The sequence below is a fragment of the Chrysemys picta genome, chromosome 19 (assembly GCF_011386835.1).
Source record: "Chrysemys picta bellii isolate R12L10 chromosome 19, ASM1138683v2, whole genome shotgun sequence".
NCBI lineage: Eukaryota > Metazoa > Chordata > Testudines > Emydidae > Chrysemys > Chrysemys picta.
The window spans coordinates 18,772,603-18,786,308 of record NC_088809.1 but is presented as its reverse complement, the minus strand read 5'-3'; the positions used below and the strand labels follow the sequence as shown (position 1 = coordinate 18,786,308).

Here is a 13,706-nt window from a genome sequence, read left to right as displayed (position 1 = left end):
GCTTATTTCAGCGCCTGCTGACATTCCAGTTCTGCTGACTACATTAATGTCTCTCTCTTTTTTTAATCTCTCTCTCTCTTTATTAAGATGTGCTGGGAAGAAATAATGCTATCTGATCAAGGAAATATTTAGCCTGCACAAAAGGCAAGGGGAGTCAGAGCCTGGAAAGGGCAGCTGGACGGGGGATGTGACAGTTTATCTAGAAGAGAGAGAGGCATTTCAATAGGTAAGTGAAGACACATCTGCTTTGGGAATTTTGACAAAAAATTTCCCACTGGGGTTGCCACCGGCTCAGATGCATCAGTAAGAGTTTTAGTGGGGATGCAGCTCTGGTAGCTTCCAGTTTTTCAACACAATGTGCCAGAGCCTCGTCTGCACTAGGGTTGAGATCCTCCACAGCTGTAAACTGACCTAGCTCCACTGCAGTCAACTGAGTTCCCATGATTCACCCCAACAAGAGGCTCCAGCCCCAGGGTACCCCCTGGAAGAGCTGAACTGACAGCAGCACCAGTGGGAATCTGCTGCTAAAATTCTTTAATGTAGACACAGCCACATCTTTCCTCACACCCATCCCGGCAGCAGACTCTAGAGATGGGTTTACAAACCTCAGCAAGGCCAGTTTGTCCAAGTGGGGGAGAGAGTGATTAGCAATTGAAGCTGTACATGAGTGGATCCTCCAGATGTGCTGGGGTCTATACAAACACAAAAGGTAGCACAGTCCCAGCCCCAAATCTCTAATCTCTCCGTGCCTCTGTGTCCTTACCTGTAGATGGGGATAAAAATTTGCACCGGCTCTACAGCAGGAGTGCTTTGCACGTAGCTGTACTGGAATACTACGCTGGCAAAGCACTCCTGCTGTGGCCAAACTTACACGGCCAAAGCTGCACTTTTGCTGGTCTTGCTTATTCCAGCCCCCTACACTGCATTTCTCCTCTGTCTCCTGTGGTACAGTACTACGGCCCAGTGTACTGCTGGGCAGCTCACGTGTTCCACCCCAGAAGTAGCTGTGTTTCAGTGGACAGAGAAGAGTTTCCTATGTCTGTAACGATCTCCGTGATGAAGGCTCTTTACTAAGCATTGGAAGACACTTTCAAAGTGAATCTTCTCCTCCTATCCTCCCCCTCCTGTCTTGCCCAATAGGCAAGAACAAGCAATTTCAGAGGCATAAATGCTGCTCTCTCTGGGCAATGGGATGGTCTCTATGCACCACCGCAGCCCTGGTAACAGACATACAACCTGATGCATGCTAAGCACTTTGCACCCTTAAGGGCAAGATAAATAATAAGCTGCTGTGTATCTCAGCTCCAGATTTGTGGCGTCTCCTTTTTAATAGGGAGAGGGAGCAGACAATACGGTCAGGACTCCTGCGTTCTGTTCCCAGCTCTCCCAGTGATGCGCTGTCTGGCCTTGAACAAGGGACTAGACTGTGCCTCCGTTACCTCCATCTCCTAAATATTTACCTTCCCCTCACAGGTGTATAATGGTTGGTTGTTGCCCTCCACCCTAGAGGTGGCTGAATTTCCACAGCGCTGCGTGCTGAAGACAATTCAGTCCTGCTTCCATTGAAGTCGATTTCAAAGCTCCCAGTCCCGCAGTGGTACTGGAATGGGCCTCAGGTCTGACTGTGCAAACACTTGCTACTGAGTGTAGTACTTACTCCCATGAAACCAATGGATGCACGCCACTAGTAAACATTATAACTGGTAGCAAGTGTTTGCAGGATTGGGCCCTAAATGTATACAACGCTTCGGAATGAAAGGTGCTATACAAATGCAACATGATTATTAGTAAAAGCTTGTCAAGTAGCACATCTGAGCAACAATCCCCAGATTTCTAGTAAACTGGCCCCCTAGAATTATCACAGTTAGGCATTTGGAAGCGAGAGTTTCTCTTAACTAGACAGACTGGCTAATCCTCCCTGAAGCCGTGCACTTGAATTCAAAGCAAGCATCTAGAGAAGGAATAGGAAGGCAATGTAATCATCAGCAAACCGATGAGTTATCCCACGTGCCTCCAGACCCTTCAATAATAGAAACAGGGTCATGAAGTGCATAATGCCACAGACTATTAATACAGGGTTCTGTTCTCATTTTGTAAATCAGTGTTGCTGTGAAACAGGAACCAAGAGCTGCCTTTCCCTTCCCCTAAGATTTCATTTGCCTGGGCCTGGGAGTTTCTGACCACGTTACTTTCACTGCAAGACTCAAAATGAATGAAGGGCCCTGATCTTTGGAAGTGCGGAGCGTCCACAGAGCCAAGGACCACTGCAGCAGCTCAGTGGCTCCTCTAATGCTTGGTCTGAAGCAATGAATTTGCAGAAGCTGCTGGGCTGTTTGTTTTTTTTAATTATTATTTATTTTTAACCAGAGGTGGATCAGAAAAGAGGAAGCAGCTGTGTAAAGGGAAGAAAATATGACACCAGCTCTGAGGGGTGGAAGGAAAACATGCTCTGACTCTTCTCAGGGACGGCAACCAAAAGAGCCAACAGAGGGAGTCTTCACCGAGTTCCCAGCCCTGCAAAACACTGGCACATGTGACTAGTCCCACAGAAGGACTGGGACTCCCCAGGTAAGTAAAGTTACTCCCTGCTTAAGCGCTTGCAGGCTCAGGCCCTGCGCTTGGGCGGTGGTTTTAGGGCTTGCTCAGAGACTCATCACAGGAATAAATGGGGGCAGGCAAGGGAGGTTTTTGTACTTTGAATCACCATCAAAACTGCTAGTATAACACCAAAGGGTAAGATGGGCTGCTGCCAGGTACTTCAAGCACCACATTTAATTTCCCTTCATGTTTTCAATCACTGTTGCTTTGGGAAAATATATACACACCTAACTTTGTTAGAAAGTACAACATCTACTAGAGAGGGGTTTTTCTTTTTCTTTCTTTTTTAAATGAAAACCCAATTCGCCCCTATTTTTGTAGGACCCACACAAAAACAAAGTAATGTGTTCTTGTGCACGCTCAGGAGCAAAAATGTAAGTTCTCTTCCCACAAATGTACAAGAAAGCGAGGTTAATGCATCAGTGCCTCTCAAAGGGTGGAGTTGTGAGTGGAAGTACAGGAACATTTGCCAAATGAAGAAGATAGCTATCATTAGGGAAAGAAATTTAAGCGAAAGATTTCAGGAGGTTGTAACGATAACAATAAAAGACAAGACTGTTTTCATAAAAAGCACTTAAAAGAGTGTCCTTTTAACACTGATTCTTTTAAAAGGGAGATAAAAACAAACCTGAAAAAATACCTATTACCAGCTATAATATTGCTTAACAGCAGTTACGGCTCCGGTTAAACCTATGGCCGTATCAATCTGCGCATAGACTCACAAGCACTGCTCCCAGATGAGCCAGTGCCAGCTGCGCATCTTTCATGCCCTAACGGCTAGTGCAGAAAGAGACTCTGGGGCAGGGGGAAGGGAGCTGGGAAGCGGGTGGGGAGGAAGGTAATGCAGTTAAAATTAATTAAATAAATAAACAAACCAACCCCCTCACTCGGTCTCCAGTTCCCTAGGGGACATTAGAAAGGTTAGAAGTCAGTGAATGGAAACCAGATATTTCACTTGTTTGATGACACCCAGAATTCAGACACTATAAATGGTTTCACCCTAATGGATTTTTCATGTGTTCTGATCTGGTATGTACAAGGGTGTTTTTCCTCCATCTCAATTTCAGGTTAATACACTGTGAGAAACAGTTTATATTTGACTCAAATATCTTCCTAAAGGGTATATATTTCTCTCTCTCTCTCTCTCTCTCTCTCTCTCATCACACACACAATTTTTATTGAATGCAAACATTCCTCTGCCAAGTTGTAAGCCCAAGTACAACAAGAGTAAGGACCTGATTTGAAGCCCATTTCAGATCAATGGGAGATTTCCACGGACTCGGATAGGCTTTTGATCAGGGACTTAGTATCGGAGGCCCAAACTGTGAAATGACTAGTGAACGTGATTAGTTCATTTGTTCCACTGTGGAAGATGAATGAAATACAAAAAACAACAACATAAATGGCACAAAAGTAAATGATCTATGTTTAATAACCTCCGATTTAATTAGTGATAACTACCTCATCTGCAAAAGGTATCTACTTGGAAGCATTAGTTAATGTTTCTACAGTGCTTTGAAGAGAAAAAGTGCAACGTGCACGCCAAGTAAAATTAATGTGTCTCCACAGGTAAGAACAGTGTATAATTTTTTTTTAATCTCAGCAGGAAGGATGGTCCAGCAGCCCTGGCACTAGCCTGAGACTTGAGCAACCCAAGGTCAATTCCCCGCTCTTCCATGGTCTCCTTGGGTGACCTCGGGCAGGTCACTTAGCCTCTCCCATGCCTCCGTTTCCCATCTGTACAATGGAGGATAATTGCACTTCCCTGCCTTACAGGGGTGCTGTGAGGGTACACACATTAAAGACAGTGAGGGACCCAGCTACTGTAATTATGGGGACCATATGGGTCCATTCCATAATGTGGATCATTCAGTCTCTCCGTGTCCCCAACTCTAAAGTTGGGATAATAATTCTCTGCCACGTTGGGGAGATGCTCAGATACTTGATGGTAAAGAGGGACATGCAGGTAGGTAGATATTAAATTGCATAATTAATCTATAGCAGTTGGCTCTTTTTTCTGAAGCTTTCTTTAGGACCCTATGGAAGGAAAAGAGTGCAGGGAAGAAATAGATAAATAAATAAATGTTCAGGAAGGTAAGTAACTGAGAAGATTTGGGAAGGTGTGTTACGAAAGAGGAAACAGGAACAATATTTACTATATGGGCTAGAATGCTCCTGGCAGAGGACACTGTCTTTCGTCTCTCTCATTGAAATGTTATTGGAGGAGAGAGAGGGGTGTGTGTGTGTGTGTGTCTGTGTGTGTGTCTGTGTGTGTGTCTGTGTGTAGCAGCAAGCCTAAATGCCGGAGAGAGATTCAGGCCGAAAGATGATAATCACCTTACATTTCTTTAGCTCCATTCATCCCACAGGAGGCGACAGCACTTTACAGACTTACTCACTGCTCCACAAACTATACACAAGAACCATTTCATCCACCTCTGAATGCGGCCAGTGCTGGGATGAAACACGGCAGCTGTTTAACAGTGCACAGGAACACTTTTGGAAAAGAAGTGAATAACTTCAATTTCCAGTTGAAAACTCCCCTGCAGTTTAGGTCAGCGGAATAGAAAGTTGGATTTGCCTAGGACATTGGAGGCAGCATAATTATTGCTGCAAAGTGCCCTGGGACCTTTAGTAATCAAAAGTATTTAGTACCTTGGCTCTGCTTCTCACCTGAAAGCGAGCGCCTCCAGCAGCCGTCTCTTAAAGCTGTACCGGGGTATTGATTCAGGGGTGAGGGAGGAAAGAGTGCCACCTACTGACATATCACTACCTGCCTGACCTGCGGCACCCTTACAAGTCTCCAGTGGCCAAGGCAGCTACAGGCCATGTGCTGAAACGCTCTCTCTCGTCAGGATGATGTCACTGACAATTGGCCAAGGAAGCTGGACTCAATTAGGCAAAACTAGGGAAGGTTTGGTCTAGGTTCCATTCAATCTAAGCCACCACATTTCTCAGATAAAGATGTCTGAGTATACCGCAAAGGATCACAGTGGAGAAGCTACAGAAAAGGCTGAAGCAGCTACTCAATTCTACACCCCTCTTTTCACTCCCTCACAATGGTCTCAATGCTATTTCCTATGCACGAGCAGAGGTTCAATTCTGATTAAATTAAAAAAGGGTCAGGAATTGAGGTTCACAATGTAGCCCATCTCTAGGGGGAATGTACCATCCGGAGGGCAGGAAAGGGGGCATGGCTGGAGTTCTTTATCCCCTGTTACAGTTACCTAGCGGTACAGAGAATCTGAACCTGTCAAAAACATGGGTGTGGGGTTCACAAGTTGCCTTCCTACCTGGAGGTGGGCAGGGCTAGTCCAGGCTCTGTACTGTGCACGTCTGAAGCGTGAGTGACAATGCTAATGGGCCGAGAGAACTCAGGACTGGTCAGGCTCATCCCAAGCTGTTTTTACATCCCTGACATCCAGTTGGTGAACGGTCAGTGCAGCACCTGACAGAGCCTCGTTAGCCTCTCAGCTAATGGGCAGGGAGATATGGAGACTCAGCCTAGGCTCCAAACGTTTCCCCGGCAGAAATGAAAGGTTAGAGGCGGTTCCTGTACGTTGCAGGTTAACAGCTACTAGAAAGAAGTTCGCTGGTGTATTGGGAGAGCTCCTGGCTTCAGTCTCCTGCCAGGTAAACACCAGGATCCGAGTTCACCCAAACGCCCGGCTGACTCATCACAGACTGCCCACGTGGCTGACAGAAGAGAAGAAATAGCAAGAGGATAGAAAGCTAGAGAGAGTCACCCACGCTTTGTTCCTAACCTATAAGTGTGCAAGTTACAGGGCCCTCTCGGTGCCTGATCCACAGAGGATCCGAGGCTGTTACACCCCAACTTGTAGCAGTGGCTCTTTAGCTCAAGCGATAACAGCTCCTGCTTTTAGCTCTGGACATCCCTGGCTCAATCGCTAGTGTCAGCCAAGATGGCAGCAATCACAACAGCACAAGATGATGGGTCCAGGCTCATCACCACCAGAAAAAAAATACTGCATCGTATTACTCGCTGGATAGCACCCTGGCCAACCAGGAATAACTCCGCTTGCTCTTCCCCGTGTAGACAGGAACCAATCCATGTTACAGAGTCATGTTACACCCCTGTAACGAGATTACCAGTTTGATCCCCGTCTACATGAGGGAAAACAAAAGCCAAGCTCTGAGCGTGTCTGATTGGGGTACAAATCGTGTGTATTACATGAATCCCAAGACAGGGTCGCTAGGCGGGTGCAGATGGATGCCTTCAGTGCTTCTTGCTATTTGAAATCAGACCTTGTCCCTAAAATCCAGACAAAGTAGCACTCAAACATGAACCATTTGAGTCCCTGAGGGACTGGACGGCTTGGGGAGGGGAACTGGTAAGGAAGTTGGTGACAGAGCAGGGAATTGGGGCCAGGTCACCCAACTCCCAGGCTAGAACCCTAACTACTAGGCCATCCTTCCTTAGTGATGGATTTGGGAAGCGTCACTATCATAAAAGGCTCGTTGACAGCCTCAGTAGCTGTGCCTGCCTCAATTGGCCCCTTTGCTTTCAGTCTTAACTGAGAGGCCAGTGACTGAATGGACTGACATTAGGAAAAACTTCCTGTCAGAGTGGTGAAGCACTGGAATAAATTGCCTAGGGAGGTTGTGGAGTCTCCATCATTGAAGATTTTTAAGAGCAGGTTAGACAAACACCTGTCAGGGACAGTCTAGATAATACTTAGTCCTGCCTGGAGTGCAGGGGACTGGACTAGATGACCTCTCAAGATCCCTTCCAGTTCTATGATTAGGGATACTAAATTCCTCTTTCACCCCTAGGAGGTGGATCTTCCAGTTCTGAGGTGAGGCACACTGGTGGTGGTAAAAAAAAAACTCCAATCCCTATTCAAATCCAGCTCAAAGACCTATAAGATAGATAACGAACTAGGAGCACTGGGCATCAGGAAGTCTGAGCAGACAGTAACATGGTTTGTCAGAAACTTGGTGGAGAGCTTGGCACAGACAAAATAAGCAAAAACACTGAATTATGCTTCATCCCATAGAGTGGATGAAGACCGGGAGGTGGAGGATTAAAATAGACCATCTGAAACAACAGAGGAGCAACACCCATCACCGGGCAGCAGCACACCAGCCCATCAGAAAGCTGTAAAACTGTCACGGCTGTCTGGAGCTCTGATGAAGCGCAGCTCGAAGACGTGTCAGCCGGGATCTATGGCCTCTCGGGGCGAGGAACGTCACATCTATAAACTCTGCAGCCTGCGGCCAAGCAAGTCAATATAGATAGGAAGCTCAACCATGAAGAGCTTACAAGACCTACCTTTGGAGGCACATAAAACTCCAGCAGGAACCTCTCTCCCTCCATCTTCACAGCCTTCCTGAGCATCAGCCGACATTTCTGCCACTGAGAGCTACCCACGCAGTTCGTGTCGTCCGCCACCATGTAGCGGAGGGTGCCCTCCCTCTGAATATCCACCAGTTCCACCTTGGAAGACTGGACTTTTGACAGCCGTAGCTTGTGAGTCCATCTCTCCCTCATGTCGTTGTGTTCCTTGTTCGCAGAGGGACAGTGCTCTCTCTCTGACCTCCTGCCACCCTGCGTGGCCTCCACGCCTGGCTCCGGAGAGGACTTCCTGTGCCACATCTCCTTCATGCCATCCACCACACACAGGCTCATATTCCTCAAGGAGAAGCCTTTCTTGAATTTTGGCTTGGAAGTAGCATGGACAGAGACGTCCTCTGAACTCCGAGAGTGGCCGTAGGAAGAAACTTTGTGGGCCTGAGCCTGCTGGGACTGGCTCAGATATCGGCTGGAGTTCACGGGGTTGTCCATGCTGTCCAGGGATTCTGTGGAGGTCTCCTCTTTCCTCTGGAGGATGTCTCGGCCGTAAGGCATGTGGCAGTTCTGTAGCCCCACAAAGGGCACTATGTTGTACTTGGTCGGGGAGTCAGACACAAACACCCTACTGACCTCCAAGCTGAAGATGTCCAAGAAATTGGCAGCAAAGTGATGGGAGAAGGAGGTTTCAGCCCCCGGGGTATCGTAATGGGGGTTCTCCTTCAGGAACTGGCAGAACTTCTGAGCAAAGTCCACCGCGGCAGCCTGGGCGTGGAGCTCACAGAATTCCCTCCAGTCGGGAAGCTGGGAGGAAGACTCTTGGCAAAGGGCATCACCATTCATGACTGTCCCATTCCACCTACCAGCAAACTGCAAAGGCAAATCAAAGAGAAGGTTAATGACAGTTCAGATAAGGAATTCCAAATACAAACACACACACCACTGCAGAACTACCCATGGCCAAGGGAATCCACAAGAAAAACAAGGACAATTGATGGTATGTAACATTTTAAACAGCTGCTGTCACAACATTCCACCAGGTCTAGAAAGCATGAAAAACTATGGTTAGTGCAACCTTATTTCTGCCTCTCTGATCATGTCACTTCAGATGCTAGCCCTAACATGTTCCATGTCTTAAGACCACTGAGTAATGGCTATGATTTCCAAGGATCCCACGGGGCTTTACAGGGTGGTGGGGCAGTGGGAATCAGGTTCTAGAACATCGGTATCTTAGTTAGCACATCCCGTTTCACATCTGGTGCTCACATCAGCATTTTCACAGCTAAAGTACCAATATGAACACCCAAAATGAGGAACTGGATGCCTTAAATTAGAGGCCTACAATTGAAAACCAGGCCTTGTATATATCATCTGCACCATGATGATCTCACTCACTACTGAAATGCATCCACCTCTGGAGCAGAACATATCCACCATTTAACAGCAAACTACAACACTTCCCTTCAGGGCAGAAAGAGAAGAGTACCCTGTCCAACTGAAGCTACAAGAGAGACTTTTTTGGTAAGCAAAATGTAAATACCAAATACAGATTTGGCTAGGACCCAATGATCAACAGTCTAGTCCTTTAAAAGAAGAGTGCTACCATTTCACAATGACAGATGGTTCTCTCAGCATCATGACTGGGACAGAGACAAGTACGGACTCAGAAGGAAGAGCATCGTCTACGGAATCACCAACACCACTTCCTGTGATGCAAAGTTTTTCCTTAGACGTCTCTTATCAGCACACTATCCAAGTGTATCGTTCGGAAGCAGACAGCGTCCCAGACAGATGCAGCAGGGCTAGGCAGACACCACCAACCACATGGGGGGGGGGGGGAAATCACAAAATTACTGCTGGGAGTTCAGAGGGATAAGTCAAAGTTAGGGCATACGTACAGAGCCAGCTATGCACAACCTGCCTCCGGAGCCACACAGTGAACGAGGAAACAGGAAATTCCATCCATTCAGAGTTCTAGTCTATTCTAAGTTTTTACACTGTCGCATGAGTGCCTTCCAGTAGTGCTTTCAGTAACACGGCCACACACCTGTCCCACGTTTGTTCTCTCATCCTCTGCCCAGAGGGAGAAGTGCGTGGAGTGGAGCACCTTGTTTTGGTCGAGTCCTCCTGCAATGCTGTTCCCTTCTTGCCTCAGGAGCAGGGATTATTTCGGGAGACGGCATCTTTTACAGATGGAGTCAGTGCACGACCACAGGAGCAGGGAGGGTCTCATCCAAGCAACAAGGGAACCCCCCCCGATCGGTTAATACAGGCACAGCTGCAAAGGCATAAAAAGCCAGCCTTTGCCTTTGCTTCTGTGCTGGAATAAGTTAAAGGAGTCTGCTGCCATACCCAGCCTCTGCTATTGCTGATTCTGGAGGTGGAGTGTGTGACGTTGCACTTTCTATGCTTTTATGAAAATATGCTAATGTAACTGGAATATGCTTCATGCAAAAGGTCTCTTTGTAAGGCATCATTACAAAGCTTCTAATCTACTGAGTGTGATCATCCTATTTGTATAAATGTACCACTCTTGTATCTGAAACTAGAAATATGAAATATAACTCTGAGGGCCTATTGTAATGATGCAAAGTGTGGGCAATTAATAGTGGTTGGAATCTTGATGACTCCCATTAACCAGGACAATTGACTGCAGGTGGCTCTGTTTTACCTGTGAGTCTTACTGTATACACGTGTGCTGGCAAGTGGGCAATGAAGTCTGACAGTGACATGTGATCATGTCACCTGAACTGGGATCCATCTTTGACCTGGTGCTTTTCCATTGAGAAGGGGGGGCACCCAGAGGGACAAAGGATTCCCGCCTTATGCAAAAAATATATAAGTGGATGGAACAGAGAAAAGGGAGAGCCATCATGAGGAATCCCCTAGCTACCACCTGAGCTGGAACAAGGGCAGTACCAAGGGAAAGGATTGTGCCCAGACTAGGAAGGCGTCCAGTCTGTGAAAGACTTATTGAAACATCTTTCAGCGTGAGATTTTATCTGTACTCAGTTGTATTACTGTATTAGGCTTAGATTTGCATGTTTTGTTTTATTTTGCTTGGTAATTCACTTTGGTCTGTCTGTTACTACTTGGAACCATTTAAATCCTACTTTCTGTATTTAATAAAATCACTTTTTACTTATTAATTAACTCACATGTGTTAATACCGGGGGAGGGGCAAACAACTGTGCATCTCTCTCTATCAGTGTTATAGAGGGCGAACAATTTATGAGTTTACCCTGTACAAGCTTTATACAGGGTAAAACAGATTTATTTGGGTTTAGACCCCATTGGGAGATGGGTACCTGAGTGTTAAAGACTAGAACACTTCTGTAAGCTGCTTTCAGTTAAGTCTGCAGCTTTGGGGCAAGTAATTCAGACCCTGGGTCTGTGTTGGAGCAGATGGATGTGTCTGGCTCAGCAAGACAGGGTGCTGGGATCCCGAGCTGGCAGGGAAAGCAGGGGCAGAAGTAGTCTTGGCACATCACTTGGCAGTTCCTAAGGGGGTTTCTGTGATCCAACCCATCACAGAGTGATACCAATCCACACCCATGGCCTGCCGCCTGGGGGAGTCACTCATCTTCTCAGGAGCACATCTGGACCCGATATGCCCCGCTAAGTATTAAATCCTAGCTGGAAATGACCATGCTCATCTGCTCCTGAAGTTACACAGCACACCGAGAGGGGCTGCTGTAGTGGTCTCAGGTCCCTCACACACTCACCCTCTCATCTTGGATTGGATGTCAAGGTGCCAATACCGTGACCAAGGTTAGAGCAATTAACATGAGGAATTGCTCCTGGGGCCAGCAAATTTATCCAGCTAACAGGCCATCGTAACTGCCTTTTGCAGCCATCCATCATGTATCTAACTACACAGATCCCTCCTGTTGCGAGATATGACCTGACTTGCATAACCAATCAACACCGCACAAATGTACAACCCCACAGTTTTTATCAGTAGTACAGTAGATTCATAGACTTGAAGGTCAGAAGGGACTGTCGTGATCATCTAGTCTGATCTCCTGCCCATCCCAGGCCACAGAACTTCACCCACTCCTGAAATAGACCCCTAACCTCTGGCTGAGTTACTGCAGTCCTCAAATCATGGGTTAAAGACTAGAGGCCCTACTTGAGATCACCAGCCCCAGCGTGCCGGACGCTGTACATACCCAATCCCCAAAGAGCTCACACACTAAATAGACAAGACAGATAAATGACGGGAAGGGAAACATAAGTCACACTTCATTGCTGGGTTCATTAAGTCAGGCGCTCTCTAACTTTCGGCGGCCCGTACCTTAAAAGGAAGCGCGTGCGTCTCCAGATCGGCCTCCCCTCCCATTCAGGATCCTGCTGTCCCGCCTCCTCTCCCATTCACAATTCCTTACAGCTCTGATGTAGCTACTTGCAAAGGCTGCCATTGAAGAGTAGCCTCAGGAAAGGATGTGATATTTTTAGCTGCTGTTCAGTGCAGTTCAGCAGCTGAAGCAAGGAGGAGCCAGCCAGCCCTGTGTGGTCAGCAGGTTCGATGCAAACTGCCAGCAACTGTTTGGTTGAATTCTGCTCTACAGGCCACTGCTGGTCAAGAACCTCAGGGGCAGGTCATTGTCTGTCTGCTGGTGGGACTAGAGGGGATTGGTCCTTACAGCATACGCTCCAGGGCTTGTGCAGCTCAGGCAGGTTTCTAGCTCTGCCCTGGGGAAAGCATTCCGCAGGCTAATAAGCTGAATTGCCCGGTGAGGAGAAAAAACAAAACAAAACGTAAATACATCTGCTTTGTCCTCAACTCCACCCTGTTACTCACACTTTCTGTTAAGGGCACATGTATAGCATATAAAGGGTTAATAAATGATTCATAGGGGTTCTATCATGTTACGGGCATGAGTAGTTCATCCTATAGGTGGTTACATGCACAGCAGTAGAAGGTATTATAGATGGCTGTAAACCGGGATTATAAGGACACTACTGGACGCTGTAACAGTTTCTTAGCCATTTATTGGAACATCTATGGGTGATTCTTACCTTTTAAACACTCTGGACACAAACCCCCAGAGTCGAAAGTGTGATCACTTTTATTTATTATTGCTTGGACCTTCCTCGGCATCTGTCCCCAGAGAGGCTGGGTGGAAAACTGAGCTTAAAAGTAAAACCACTTTCCCCAGGGGAAGTGCAGGGTCCTTTCGAAATCCCCCGTGGGATCAAGTTTGGAGCAGAGACAGAGGCTCACGAGCGTCAGCCCCTGAATGTGCTTCTGCTTGGCCCAGAGACAACCTTCCAAGCCGACACAGGAAGAGGCAAGGCAGAAAGCCCAGCGACGTGGTCTAGATGAGGTGAGCAGAGAAAAGCAACGGGGTTTGGGCTGAGCTTCCAGGTTTATCCACTGATGAGTACAGCTGCTAATGCCAGAGTTGGACTAGCTCTTGCCGAAGATTAACACACAGGCCCAGGCGTCTGGATTGCAGGGCTCTCTTTCCCCACCCTGACACAGACTCATGATGCGATCTTGGGCAAGTCACTTACCCTTTCTGTGTCTTGGTTTCCTTATCTATCTAAAATGAGGGTGAAACCTCCCTACCTCACAGGCCTGGTGTGGCCAGATCTAGCTCGTTAGTGCTTGAAAGGTGAAGAGATCACACCTGTTCCTATGATCATGGGTAAAGGAGCCAATTCTGCGCAAGCCCTGGGTTTGACACTCCCAGGGAAGCCAGGGAGAGACCCATGCACAGCATCGAGCCTTATAATCACAGGCTTTACCAAGCTTATAAATCCGGCTTGCTCCCAGTTAGCGTCAATGGAG

At 47.2% G+C, this 13,706-nt stretch overlaps 1 protein-coding gene across 5 annotated transcripts in view; it reads right to left on the bottom strand.

The window, feature by feature from the left end:
* The window catches only part of SH2B2 (SH2B adaptor protein 2), a 70,343-nt gene that overhangs the window by 25,664 nt on the left and 30,973 nt on the right, over positions 1-13,706 (bottom strand). For 4 of the 5 annotated variants that reach the window (XM_065573392.1, XM_065573391.1, XM_065573388.1 and 1 more), the window contains exon 2: positions 7,892-8,779. In XM_065573392.1, the coding sequence (XP_065429464.1) occupies positions 7,892-8,752 (861 nt within the window). In that variant the 5' untranslated portion in view covers positions 8,753-8,779. Of the gene's footprint in view, positions 1-7,891; positions 8,780-12,206; positions 12,548-13,706 lie in introns of those variants that run through there. The other variant, XM_065573389.1, reaches the window with a different exon arrangement.